Here is a 14755-nt window from a genome sequence, read left to right on the forward strand (position 1 = left end):
ACATCTCTTGAAGGCTTTGTTCTTTTTTTCTGTGTTTTCTGTCCTTTTTTTTTTTTTTTTACAGATGGGTTAATCCCATGTTGTGATCTTTAAATTCTGAGAGTCTTTCTTCTACTTGATTAATTCTGCTTTCCATACTTGTCATCTTGTTATTTATTTCCTGTATGAAATTTTTTATGACCAAAATCTTTGTTACAAATTCTTTCAGCATTGCATCTTATCTTTCTTGAGTCTTATTCACTTTTTTCATCCAGCTCAAACCCTCACAGACACATCTGTGCACAAAGGAAAAAGAACAAAATTGAAAAAGCAAACCAAAAAAATGAAAAACAACCTGCCCTCTTGTGGCAGGTTCTGTACTTGTTCCTCTCAACTACTTACAGGTAAGCGCCCCTCTGCTGTTTCCTGCAGAGCTGCAGCCTCATTCACAATCTCCCCAGTGTTGACCTGGGGAAGGAGGAGGATGCAGTGAGGGAGGGTGGGTGTATTTTCAGGGGAATTCCCTCTAGTGAGGTGGTATGGGATTGTCTCTTCCCCAGGTGCTGGCTGGGGTGCCCCAGCTATGCTTATCCTGGAGTAGACTCCTCCTATCACTACTGATGCCTAGACTTTGCCTGGAATTATCCCTCTTAGTCCTGCCACAGCTGTGTGGGTCTGATGTTTGGAGGATTGCTGGGGAGGAGGGGGTTGGGTCAACCCTGGACTCACTGCTAATCTCTTTGAGGGTCTTTCTTATCCTTTTCTGGTCATACTGTTAGTCTCAGGGCAGAATCAGGGTGGAAGGTGGGACACTTGAGACTCAGCATTTGTCCTGTCCCTCCAGAATTTGTGCTTTTGAGATATTCCCTCTGTGACATAATCAACCCCTGAGAGTTAATCTGCCAGTCACAGAGATCAGGTCTGTTTCTCCATAGTGAGCAAGCCAGAGCACTTTTCTGCCCAGTTTTCAAGATGGTAGCAGAGTGCCTCTTTCGTCTTCCCCAGTGGGGCTCTGCCTCTGACTCCCTCTCTGGGCTCCCTCTGCAGCCCTTGCTGCTAGTGTCTAGCCAGGTGCTGCAGTGGTGAGGCAGAGCCTGGAGCCAGCATTCACTCTCAGCAGCTTCTTTCTGGGAAGGGTTTCGCTGACTTAAAAAAAAATGGCACTTGGCTTCTGTGTCAGGGAAAGTGCTGGAGTCCAAGCAGAGCAGCTGCAGCACCAGCTGCTTCACCAGGAGAGCCCTTGCCACTTGCTCCCAAGTCCCAACTCAGTCAGCCACTCACATGCCCACTTACTCACAGACACATATGCTAAATTTTCCGTACACTCACTCACTCACGTTGGGACTTGCATAGTTCAACTGCCTCCACCACCATCTTCTCAGAAGTTGAATAGTTTTTCATCATATGTATGCACTGCAATTTATTCTGTTCTCCTGAGAACTTTCTATTTTCAGGTTAATTTGATCACAGCTGCTATGAACTTTCTTGACTTTGTATGGACAATAGACATTTATTGCTCTAGTAAATAACCAGCAAGCAGTAGAACTGCCGGGATAGAGAGGATTCTATGTTCAGCTTTAGCAACGATGACCAGGCAGTTTTCCAAAATGTTTGAACTGATTTAAATTCCTACCAACCATGTGTGAGAGCTCCTGTTGTTCCTGGATGTGAATTTTCACTCCCAGACTTATAGATTATAGCACAGTATATTCAGACCTTTACTTTTGTGAATGAAAAACTTGAACATTCTTTATTAATGTTTTGTACCAAGTTAGTTTCATATTTTCAAATACATGGGTGTTTTGAAAATAGGGTAGTAGTAGTCATATCTAATATAGTACCCATTTTTTAAAAAATAAAATAATTTTTAATATTGTGTTTTTTACATTCATTACAAATTTATAATTTTTATAAGCTAAAATTTTGTGGGCATATGTGTTCATGTGGAACTATAGGGCCATAAGGTATTCATATGGCCATAAGCTTTGGAAGGTATGGCCTGTTTTCTCTTTACACCCTTCCTTGTATTAACTTGAAATAATCAAAAGGATCAGAATCCAGTTTAAAGTGTTTATTCAAGTGAAAGCTGAGAATAGCCATCTGGGAAACACAGACTACAGAGATATAGAGTCAGTGTTCTTAAGTTAAAACTTAAGGTCTTGCTTAGTCAGAAAATAAATTTAGTAGTATTATAACATTTTTGGTACAAGACTTGGATTAGTTATAGCAATTTAATTAGTTATAAATTTTTTCTACAGTTTGCTTTCTTTACTAGTTGTTTGCATTTTCTTTTCAGTTTAAAAGAGTGTATTTAACATTCCATCTTAGACAATGTGTTAGTCATGAAGCCTTTGTGTGAGAAAAGTGAGAGGAAAGTTAATCTATAAGGGGAACCTAAAAAAAAAGGAATTATTTTTTGGAGGGTGAACGCCTTGTAGTACAGGCTTTCCCTGCTAGTTAAGTGTTCTAGGAACCCATCAGCATCAGTATACCAGCTAGTATTGTTGTGAAAGACTGTGTTCAATTTCAACGATTTTTTTTTTTTTTTTTGGAGATTCTATCAGCACGTTTGCCCATTTCATGACTGGTGATTTATGAGCACACCTGCCCACAGCATGCTGAGTGTTCAGCAGTTTTGGACCAAAAATGACATGACCTTCTGTGTTCCACCCTCCCTATTCACCTGATCTTGCCCGAGCGACTTTTTGTTTCCCAGATTTTAAAAAATCCTCCAAAGGAAACATTTTACTAATGTGGAAGAGGTGAAACCAAAAAAAGGCAGAAGCACTAAAAGGCATCAAAATTGACAAGTTTAAAAATTGTTTTGAGCAGCAGAAAAAGCATCTCAATATCAAACGAGAGTACTTTGAAGGTGACTGAAGTTTAAACGTGTAAGAAAAAATACGCAATTTTCTATAAATAAATTCTGTGTTTTTTTGAGTCTCCTTCTGTTAATGATAATTAACAGTAAAGAGGGAAGGGGTCATCTCTGGCAGCCTTTAGTCATTTCAACATCATACTAAACAATGTAAGAAAGGATGAAGGCTAATCTAATCAGAGAAAGGTTACAGCTGCCTGGCATATGACTCCAGCAGGTCCCATAATCAACTTTCTCTTAAAGTTCAAAATATTTTAAATTTTCTTAGATTTTGAATTACTTATTTTCACACTTACATATTTGGAGTTCCTTGAGGCTGGCTCTATGTCTTGTTACCAGGACACACGAACTGAAGAAATATCCTTGCTTTCTGATACTCTGAAGATTACAGAGGTACATCTCGCATTCTTTGCTTCAGTTATGGACTCAGCTGTTTTCTAAGGAACTTCAGTTCTTTTTAGTAAAAAAATAGTGGTAGAAATCAGAATCTGATTGCTATCTGGGGACGTTAGACTTTTCTAGTTGGGGTGATATTGCCCCAGATCATTTTAGTGAGAATGTAACTGATGCAAGCTTGTATACGAGTGTTGCTTGTTATACGAGTGTTGCTTGTATACCAAAATAAACAAGCATAAGATGTAATGAAAGGAAGGTGATTTTATTCCAAAAACCGGCAGATGAGGAAATGGCCAGGCTCATGTCTTAAATAAACTTTCAGATTCTTAGGCTGAGTGCAAGGGTTTAAAAAGGGCAACTTGGTATGAGGGAACATGTGGGCATGACACAGCCTGTGTCTTCATGTCTTATTTTGGGTGGTAATCCTGGAGGTCTAGTTGGTGTTAGTTGCAGTCTCGTGACTCCCCTCAAGCATGGCGTCCCACAGTCAGGCTATTTTAAGTTGAACCCTGGGATTTCTAAGCAGGCATATCATTTGATAAGCATGCATGGTATAAAGAAGATTCCAGAGCACGTTTTAAGGCTTAAGACTAAGAAAGATAGAGGGGGGGAAAAACGTTAAAATAAATTTTAAGGCTGTGATATTTGATTACAAGAACAGCCACAAAGAATTTTTCAGATCATTCATTATCCCATTGATAATTGTCATACCATTCTAACATTAAACATTCATAATATCACACAGTATTTACATTCTTAAACTATGAATTATTCTTTTCTTTATAATTTGTTACACTGTACAGTTAATTGTTAAACATCTTGATTCAAAGTAACATAGTTCTCATTTGCCAAAAATTATTTTCCAATGTAAAACAAAATAAAATTCCAACCAACTGAGCCCCTCTGGGCCAAGGAAAACCTACTAAATTCCAGGCCATGCCAGAAAAGGAGGTGGGACATGCCTTATGGAGTTTAGGCATAACAGACTAGTATTGACATTAAAATAAAGATCACGAGACTGACAAAACAGATTCTATGTCAATAAGATACCAAATTCCAACCTGACTCTGGTATAGCATCACATGACAGCAGGCTCTAAAGGAAATAAAAATATTTTACACCAAAATATGTTTCTCTGGCATTTATTTTTTAAGTCAGGGTCTTGGTCTGTTGCCCAGGCTGAGTGCAGTGGCACAATCACAGCTCACGGCAGCCTCGACCTCCTGGGCTCAGGCAATTCTTCCACCTCAGCCTCCTGAATAGCTGGGACTACAGGCATGTGCCACCACACCTGGCTAATTAAAAAATTTTTTTTGTGTAGACAAAATCTAGCTATGTTATCTAGGCTTAGTCTCAAACTTCTGGGCACAAGCAATCCTCCTGCTTCAGCCTCTCAAAGTGCTGGGATTACAGTCATGAGCCAGTGAGCCCAAGCCCCGTCTTCTTTGGAATGGTCCTGTACAACAGTCTCTTGGGGAAATTTGTATTTGTAGAAAATCTCCTTTCCTAAGAATAGCCTGACATCTTTTAGCATATTTACCACCTGTTCTTTCTGAAGCCTGCTACAGAGTCTTCTTCTATATAACAAGAATCTTGGCTTCCACAACCCCACTTCTCTTAACTCAAACATTCCTTTCTACTGATTTCAGATTCCATAGAGCTTGTCTTTCAATTAATTGCCAATCAGAAAATCTTTGCATCCACCTATGTCCTATTACTCCTTCTACCCCGCTACCACCCTCTCCTCGTGCTTTGAAATGTCCCACCTTTCCTAGCCCAACCAATATAAACTTCACATGTATTCACTTTTGTTTTTGCTTTGTAACTTCTATTTTCCTAAAGTGTATAAAATCAAGCTGCTCCCCCAATGACCTTGGGCACATGGTCTCAGAACCCGTTTGTGGCTTGGGCCTTGGTCACTCATATTTAACTCAGAATGAACCTATTTAAATATTTCACAGAGTTTGGCTTTTTAATCAACATTAACTAATAACAACACTTAGTAATCTGCTGGATGCATAACAAAATTGTCTTCCTGTAATTATTTGTGACTATAATTTGAGTATACTTTACGGATATTATGCAGTTATTTTAATTTGTGTTGGGTTCTTTGTAATATTTTCCTAACAGTTAAAAAAGCCTTTGCCCAGTATATACGTGAGTCCAATTATTTAAGGTTTTAGGATATCTGTTTCCAGTTATTCCTTAGTAGCAACTTTTACTTTCCGGAAGGTCTGTTTTATGCATCCACATTCTGAGTTGAATGGCACCCTTTTTTTCTTCTACCACCATAATTTAAAGCATGGATTTTTGTACAAGATTTACATAGGGAATTTGCAGGTTCCAAAACAGGCCTTGTTCCTCATAGCTCTGTTCTCTGTTCTCTTTTTCCATCCTCCTCTCCCCAATCTCTACCTTCACAGGTCTTGGTTCCTTTTCCAAGAACAGCAGAAAATGATCGAGTACCAGGTGAGTATGACATTAAGGAGCACAGTTTCCAATCTTAGGAACGCCATCCTAAAAAAAAAATGTTAGCATTGTAAGTATATACACTTTGTCAAAGGCTGGATTCTCAGGAAAACAAACTCAGAGATGGAGATTTTCGTACAGGAGGTTTATTAGGGAGGCTCTTGGAACAAGATTAGGCAGAGGAGGTTGTTGAACAGAGGCCCCAACTGATCTTGAGCTGGGATGGCCCTCTGTGTTGTGAATGGAGGCAAGGGGGCTTTTGTATTCTGAAATCAACTAGTCACTAAGCTGTCCCAGGAGAGAGATAACTTTGGTAGGGCAGCTCCCTTTGGCTAAGGACAATTCTCAGAAAGGTTTTAAAACTGCAGCAGCCAGTCCTCCAGGGAGATTTGGGTGGAATGCCAGTCTCTTTTCTACACATAGATACAATAGTAAGACATTTATACATACTGCTTTGTCTAACATATTACTACTTAGAGCCATGCCATGTTTTTAAAAATCAGGTACATAATGTGTGCATGGAGTGTGACTTATTTAACCAGTTCTTCATTTTATGGACATTTGAGTAGTTTTCAAACTTGGTATTACAAACAATGATGCAAGGAACATTCTTTGTTGAAATACACATATACTAAGTAGAGAGTCCAAGAGTTAGTAACTGTGATCTTCCTGGTGGCACAACAAAAAGGCAATACTGTTAGCCAATTATTTGCACTGTCCCTAAGGGAGAAGCATATTGTTTTCTCCAGGGGTAAACTAGCTTTTCAAGGCACGTTTTACAGACGTTTCCCTGAGGGGTCTTTTTAAGGCTGAGGCTGTCCAGCATTAGATCTCACAGTGTGTTCCCAGGACATGAGCATTGCCTGGAGGTCTATTAAAAGTACAGAACGGCAGGCCGCACCTCAGACCTGCCAGATGAGCTCTCTGGAATCTGTGTTTAAAAGGCTTTGGATGATCTTTATGCACACGAAAGTATGAAAAGCACTGGTAGTGATAGTAGACACAGTTCTTAACAATATGATTGGAGAAGCGGGTTTTCTTTCTTCTTTTTTTTTTTTCTTTTTTTGAGTTGGAGTCTCATTCTGTCGCCCAGACTGGAGTGCAGTGGCCACTCCCAGCCACCGCAGCCTCGACCTGCTGGGCTCCGGCGATCCTTCCACCTCAGCCTTCCGAGTAGCCGGAACTACAGGCATGTGCTACCACGCCCGGCTGATTTTTTGATTTATTGTAGAGATGAGGTCTCGCTGCCCAGGGCTCGAACCCGTGGGCTCGAACCCGTGGGCTCAGGCGGGTCTCGAACCCGTGGGCTCACCTCAGCCTCCCAAAGGCGCGGGATTACAGGCTGAGCCACCGAGCCCAGTTCGTTCTTTTTTTTTTTTTTTTGACTCAGCATCTCACTCTGTCACCCAGGCTGGAATGCAGTGATCACATGATCACAGCTCACCGTAACCTTGACTTTCTGGGCTCAAGCAATCCTCCTGCCTCAGTTTCCAAAGTAGCTGGGACTACAGGCATGCGCTACGACACCTGGATAATTTTTTTTCTTTCTTGTAGAGACAATGTCTTGCTATGTTGCCCAGGCTGGTCTCAAACTCCTGGGTTCAAACAGTCCTCTCACTTTGGCCTCCCAAAGTCCTGGGATTATAGGCATGAGCCACCCCACCCAGCTAAGAAGCAGGTTTTTTATAGTAGTTCCTCAGCACTTTGCTTGCAGTAAAGGGTTAGCCCAAGCAAAACTCCCAGCTCTTCAGGTGACCAAAACCGTCAGGTCCTCAATCATATGATGTGTTTTCTGTCTATTTCAGGGTTGTAGGAAATTCTAACTCCTATGTGGTTGTGATCTGCATATGTAATGAAAGGAAATGCTGCATTTCAGTTAGAAGAAAAAGAAACTATGGTTGATTTCTTTTGAGGGGTCAAAAAGGTTCTACCAAGTTTACAGAAGTCCTGAATTTAATTTGAGGTATCTGTACCCATCTACACAAGGAATAGGCTGGGCGTAGTGGCTCAGCCTGTGATCCCAGCACTTTGGGAGGCCGAAGCAAGAGAGTTGCCTGAGCCCAGGGGTTCGAGACCAGCCTGGACAACTTGGTGAGACCTTGTCTCTACAATAAATCACAAAAACTAGCCTAGCATGGTGGCGTGTGACTGTAGTTCCAGCAACTTGCAAGGCTGAGGTGGAAGGATTGCCTAAGCCCAGCAGGTCAAGGGTGCAGTGGCCATAAGTGTGCCACTGCACTCCAGCCTGGGTGACAGAGTGAGATTCCTACTCAAAAACAAAAACAAAGACAAGGAACAGATATACTGACCAGCACTTGAATTACTGTCATTCCCCTTATATGTCTTTGCTAGTCTGGCTTCAAATAATTAAACATCTTATTCCCCAGCCAGCCTCAGTCTGAGATATTCCTAGCTCCCAACGGCCTTGTGTTCTGATAAGACTCCTTCGTCCTCCTTGGCCCCTGAGATTCTGCATTTCTGCTTCCTTGGAGCCTTCCTCCAGCAGAATAACTTTTCCAGAGATCCATTCTTTCCCCCTTTCCCAATCTTTCCTCCTGTCCCTACGGTCATTGTCAGTGCTTCCAGCCCAAGAAATCATCCCCCATTTCCAAGCTACTAGTGTTTCCAAGCTCCTTTCTCCTTAGCTGCCTTCATCTCCTGAAACAATTTCCCTGCTCCTGATGTTTCCACATCCTGTTTCTTATTCTCTTCTTGAGTCCAGCAGCCTCTCTTTACACTTACCAGGTAACCTTGCTGAAGCTGAAATCAGGGGATTTTTTTTTTAATTGTTCTGCTGAGTTAGACTCTCTTGTTTGTCCTCTTCTTGGCAGCACAGAATACTGGTTCAGAATGCAGACTGCTGGGCTTGAATCTCAGTCCTCACCAACTGTGTGACCTTGGGGAAGTCACTAAACCTCTCGGTGCCCCGGCTTCTCCTTTGTAATATGGGGATTATAGCAGCACCTAGCTCAGAGCAAATGTAATAATTAAGCGAATCAACCCATGTAAAGTGCTTGGAATAGACTTGTCCATAGTTTGTGTTTATTATCATCACTGAAGACCTCCCTCCTTCATGCCAAGATAGTACTCTTCTGCTTTGTTTCTCATGACAGCACCTCAACATCTTCTGAGGATTTTCTTTGCACTTTTTGCCTTTTAGACATTGGTGTTCCTGTGGGTTTGAACCTTCCTTTGGGTGGATGTGCAGTGTGGTGAACCTGCAGGTGACTCTTTCATCTGTACCTAAGCCAAGACCTCATCTGAGAGCTTCAGTCCCCTTTGCCCATGACATGGTCAACGTCTATACCTGGCTGTCCTACAACACTTCGCATTTAATGTCTGCAGAATTGAACTCCGGACTTCCGTCTCTTCTTCCCAGTTTCCTGTCTCGGGAGATGGCGCCAAGACCTCGAGATTTGTCCTTTACTTCCTCTTCCCTTTTCCCCCTTATAGTTGCCAAACTGCTAATTTTACAGTTTTGGTGATTGCTGCTTCTCTCCCCTCTTCATTCCTGTGTTTTGTGAAAATGCTGGCTTCCTGGGAGCAGAATTGTATCTTTTCTTGTAAAACATTGACCCAGACCATGTCACTGTGCCCCATAATAAAGATTTCTTACTATTCTGTCACTACCACAGGGTGTTGTTCCGGCATCAGGAAGAGTGTTTGGGTGGCACCTCCTCTTTACCTGTGTCTGCTTGGATGAGTCCTAGTGTGTCAGGTTTCAGCACCCATGACCCCTGACCCACTTCTGATCCTGCCTTCTGGTCCATCTGCCTGGGTCATTGCTCAGGGTCTACTGTAAGCCTAGCATTCCTCATGGAGGCCTGCAGCCTCTTGAGAGTGGGAATACAGGTCTGTCTGGTCTTTTCTCAGAACTTCTTCAGTGCTTCTTTCAGCTGCTCCCAGAGGTAGAGGGCTGCTGCCCCTGGCACTGTGCACTAGAACCACCTGCCCTACTAAAAAGCTCAGGCACTAGGTCCTCTTTTGTTTCCTTTAGAATTGCTTTTCCTCCAGATTTTAAAATATCAATTTACATTATTTTTCTACTTAAACAAAATAGGCGTGTTTATGTATACCAGGCATTGTTTGAAGGCTTTACTCATTAGCTAATTGAAACCTCATAATAACTGAGAGACATGCACTATTATTATCTCCATTTAATAAAGTAACAGGCACAGAGAGGTTAAGTGAACAGGCACAGAGAGGTTAAGTGGTTTTCCCATGGTCACTCAGTTAAAGGCTGAACTGGCATTTGAACTCAGGCAGTTCAGCCCTGATCCACTACCTTGCCTCTCATGTATATGATCACTGTAGTTGGGAAGCAGTCCACAAGATCATCACTTCTGTACCAGTTGCAAGTACCCCTCAAACCACCCTCAGATTTGATAATTCACTAGAACTCCCTGAAAGCTGTTATACTCACTGTTACAGTTACAGCAAAAGGATACAGAATAAAATCAGTCAAGAAAAGCGGTGAGAAATGAAGGAGAGTTTAGGATAGTTCCATACACACAACTTCTAGTTGTTCTCTCCTAGTGGAGACCTGGACAGTGAACTAGTACAGTCCTAGTGGAGTCTGGATGGCCAAGAAAGCTCACCAAAATCCAGTTTTGACAGGGGACTGGTCATATAGCTATGGTTCAGTGTTCCTGTAACTGACCTCGGTCTCCAGCCCCTCCAAGAGGTTGAGCTGATGCCTGTGACACAAATCCCCCATCATAAATCACATCGTTAGACTACCTGTTATGGCCGAATCCCCTAAGTAAACAAAGATCCTCTTATCAGGAAGGACATTCTGAGGGTGAAGAGATTCCCAGGAACTTAGAGATGCCCAAGAAAGGGCAAAAGCTAGATCTTTCTTTTGGCAAGGTTAAATTCTTTACTACACAGTCACTTAAAGATAGATTACAAGTACCTTCTTAGGTCCGTACCTGTGGGTTTCCTCCAGTGACTGTCCCGCTCCTTCCTGTTACTCACGCTGTGACCTCCAAGGCAATGGACTATTTAGAGAACTTTTGTTTTCTGTACCTATAATCAGAGGCCTGCCTGCAGCCAGGGATCTGAGGCTTGCCAAGAAGTCAAGCCTTCTTTTCAGACTGCTGTATTCCTCCTCTAGATCCCCTGCTGAATTCTTCTGCGGCTTATTTTTAAATGTTAGTATCCTTTGGGGCTCTGGCTCATCCTATCTCCTTGCAAAGAGATCCCACTTCTGCGCTGATAACTCACACAGCTTTAGCTCCATTCCTGATCTTGCTCCTGACATAAGACCTGCATGTTAACTGCCCACTCCCACCCCCAGACACGTACAACACAACACATCCTCTTTGTTCCTCCCAGTTTCCTCATCTCCTTTGCAGCACCATCATCACCCAGTTGCCTTCAAAATGCCTGGGTATTATCCTTGCCCCTTCCCTCTTCACCCCACAACCAGTTAAACTGCAGGTTCTTTTCTTCTTTCTAACAGTCCTTCTTTCTCACTGTTAGGGTCCTACTTGTAAACATATTTTGCTCAGGTTATTACGGGGTCGTTCCTCTCTCTTCCCTCCAGGTCACCCACCACAATTCTCTTTCCGTCCATTGACTTTCAAACTACTTGTGAGTTTAAAGTGCATCTCTTATAGGTAGCATGGCTTTTTCTATCCATTCTGATGATCTCTGCTTTCTTGGAGAGTTTAATCTTATATTAAATTGCATTTAATAAACATACTACTATAGTTAGATTTGTATGTAACCGTTTTAGTGTCCGTTTTCTGTTTTTCTCCATCTGCTTTTGTTCTTCTGTTTCTTCTTTTCTTTCTTCTTGTGTGTTTGTGTGGACTACTTGGAATATTTTTTTCAGAATTCTATTTGCTTTATTTATGTAAGGTACACCTCTTCTCGTTTCTTCTAGGGATACAATATACATCCTTAACTTTTCACAGTCTGCTTCTAGTTATCATTATACCACTTCACAGAATGCAAGAAACTCACCTTATGCTTTCTAGAATATGTTTTCTGCATAGACTTCTCCCTTGATTTCTCATTGTCTTAAAGTCTGTCACCTCATTGCTCACAGACTTCTGTATGCTTTTCTCTTGTTAGTAACTTTCCACCCTTAAAATTGCTGTTTTGCCCCCATACCTTTGCTCATGTTACTCCCCTGCAAGGAATGCAGTGTTCTATCTTCCTGCAGAGAAGACTCAGCTCTGCATATCCATGAACTCTGAAGCCTGAGCAGACCCTGAACATTTTACTAGGCCACTCTCTTCTCTACTTGCCATAGCCTAGATGTCCTGCCATCACAGCTCTTGTGACACTTTCACCCTGGTGGGTTTACATGCTCTTTTCTGTGTTAGACAATGAAGTCTAGAACCATCCATGACTGTGACCCCAGCAACCAACACTGGGCTAGACACACAGTGGTTCTTCAATGTCCGTTGTCTTAAAGTATGAATAACAATTGTAAATGGCTTCCAACATGATTTTTGTTTATCCCACCATATATATACACAAAGCCAGAATGTATAAGGCCGATAAATGATCATGGTAAGCTCTGAACATTATAAAAATCATTACTTTCCACCTTGCCAACATTTTTTTCCATCTGATTCAATGTCATTACAGTTTCAAAAGACACCAGTGTCATTCAAAGATGTTGTTGTGGGCTTCACCCAAGAGGAGTGGCACCGGCTGAATCCTGCTCAGAGGGCCTTGTATCGGGATGTGATGCTGGAAACGTACAGCAACCTTGTCTCAGTGGGTAAGAACAACTTTGCCATATGACTGAGATAGTTCCAATGACCATCTTTCCTTTATCAGCTGCTAAAAGCAACTAAAGTACCTAGGACCTCTGAAGCCCCTAACTTAATAATTATCTAGCATCTAGCACTATGTGCCAGAAACATTTTTATCCACTTTTAAAATATTAACCTATTTAATCCTCATAAAAGCCTTATAAGGTAGGTACGGTTAGTACCAATATTTTACAGATTTGGAAATTGAGGCACAGAGAGGTGAAGTCACTTGCTCAGAGTCACCCAGCTTATACATAGAAGAACCAGGATTTGAACCCCAAGCAATCTGGCTACACAAAAAGCATTGTTACGCTGTCCTACCTCAGTGGATTTGGTTTGAGTTTCAGTGATCCTGGGTTACTAATTCCATTTGGTTCTGGACAAGTGTGTGTTTAGTCCCCGCCCAAGTATAATGTCTATTGTGCAGCCTTTAAAACTGCCGGAGAGGCCTTGAAGGTCAAGGAGCTCAGCCCAAGGCTTGGATCGTTTCCCTGAAACAGGTTACGAAGGCACCAAACCAGATGTGATCCTCAGACTGGAGCAGGAAGAAGCACCATGGATTTGTGAAGCAGCATGCTCAGGTTGTCATTGTTGGGGTAAGTGCAGTAAATCTAGCAAAAGGGGTACTATGGGAGGCTGACACCTTTGGAATTTTGTTAAGGTTCTTCTCTTAAGAGTTTTGATATTTCTCTGAGAGCTTCAACCTTCTTGATAACCCTTCTTCGGCCCTTCCTGCATCCTACCCCCTATATCTGGGTGTTCTTCCTGTCTCTAAATCTCATCTTTGCTCTTATTTATGAGCTTGGTCTATCTCCCTTTTCCAGAATCTTTCACATTCAGGTATTCTTGCAAATAAGCATCTATGATTTTCTCCCATTCCTGCAGGTCCCTTCCTATTCTGTTATAACCCTTTCCAAGTGAACTGCCCCCTCCCTTCGGCTCTGTAAGATATCTCGGGGCAACCCCTTGGGGTCCTTCCCAGTGTGGGAGCTTTTCTGTCCTCTCAATAAAAAAAAAAAAATCTCAATAACCATGGTACTCTGGGGGTTTGTGGCCCACTCTTAGGGATGCCTCTGAACTTCTGCTTCTCCACAAGAGTCATGGACTTAGCAAGCCACAACTGTCTATTCCCAGATCTCTTTATGCTACTTATATTTTGGTGTTGTAATCACACAATCGAATTACATATTATGTAAGCCAGAAAACATTTAAGTCATTTTCATGCTTCTTGTCAAAATGATGTCTTTGAAATTACCACCATCTAACTTCCAGTAGTTGTAGTAGTGGCAGCAGCATTAGAATTACCGGTTAGCCCTCACTTTGTGCCACAGTCTGTTCTGAGCATTTACATATATTAACTAATTTAACTTTTACAACACCTTTCCTCATTTGCAAATGAGGCAACAATTAGAGAAAGGTAAGAAACTTGTCTACAAACATACAACAAGTAAGGGATAGAACAGGAATTTGAAGCCAGGTCTTCAAGCTTCCAGAACCTGTGTTCTTACCCATTACTCTGTGGTACCCTCTGGAGTGTGTTTCTGTTTCATTAAACTGAACCCTCAACCTTCCTAAACTGTGGTAATCCGGCTATCAGCTCCTCTTCTTTTTTCTCCTCTTTTGGAAATTTTATAACTGCAAATTCCACAAAAATGTATCTGTCAGGCTTCCTTTCTAAGTGCTCCATGTTCTCTATTTTCCTAGCTCAAACCCAGCCTTTTCCTTCCAAGGTCCAAGGGGCTACTGCATTTTCTGTTTTCCATAACTCAGTTTTCCTCCCAGTGGTGTAACTCCCTTCAAGAGCTCATCTATTCTGAGAGCACATGATGCTCACAACTGGCCCTTTTGTCCCCCTTGTACCATGTAACCCCCTATTTTACCAGTCTGTGACTCACTCCACAGGTATGTCCACTTACCCTGTTCTTCCTGTGTCAAAAACTAAAATCACCCTCATTTCTTCTTGCTACCTTCACCACACACACACACACACACACACACACACACACTCCTAATCTTTCTTTTCATTCCAGAGCTTTGCTGCCATGTGTCATTTTGAACCTTCTGCCTTTACCACTCTCTGACTGTTCCATTCATATGTGGCGGCTTCATTGATTTTTTTTTTTAACCGCTGAGAAATGGCTTTAAATCTTCCTCTTCTCTTTTTACTTTCCAGTGATATCTTCTAAAATCAGATCCAGATTATCTCATGTCTGAATATATATTTTTTTTGAGTTGGAGTCTCACTCTGTCGCCCAGACTG

General features: G+C 41.9%; 1 protein-coding gene across 2 annotated transcripts in view; it reads left to right on the forward strand.

Moving 5' to 3' along the window:
- The window catches only part of ZNF793 (zinc finger protein 793), a 50245-nt gene that overhangs the window by 31343 nt on the left and 4147 nt on the right, over nt 1-14755 (forward strand). Inside the window, exons 2-4 of one of the 2 annotated variants that reach the window (XM_021710607.1) lie at nt 5677-5722; nt 12335-12461; nt 12996-13091. In XM_021710607.1, coding sequence (XP_021566282.1) covers nt 5708-5722; nt 12335-12461; nt 12996-13091 — 238 coding nt within the window. In that variant the 5' untranslated portion in view covers nt 5677-5707. Of the gene's footprint in view, nt 1-5676; nt 5723-12325; nt 12462-12995; nt 13092-14755 lie in introns of both variants that reach the window. The other variant, XM_008054476.2, reaches the window with a different exon arrangement.

Source organism: Carlito syrichta, unplaced genomic scaffold, assembly GCF_000164805.1.
Source record: "Carlito syrichta isolate Samal-C Ts95f unplaced genomic scaffold, Tarsius_syrichta-2.0.1 Scaffold293461, whole genome shotgun sequence".
Lineage (NCBI taxonomy): Eukaryota > Metazoa > Chordata > Mammalia > Primates > Tarsiidae > Carlito > Carlito syrichta.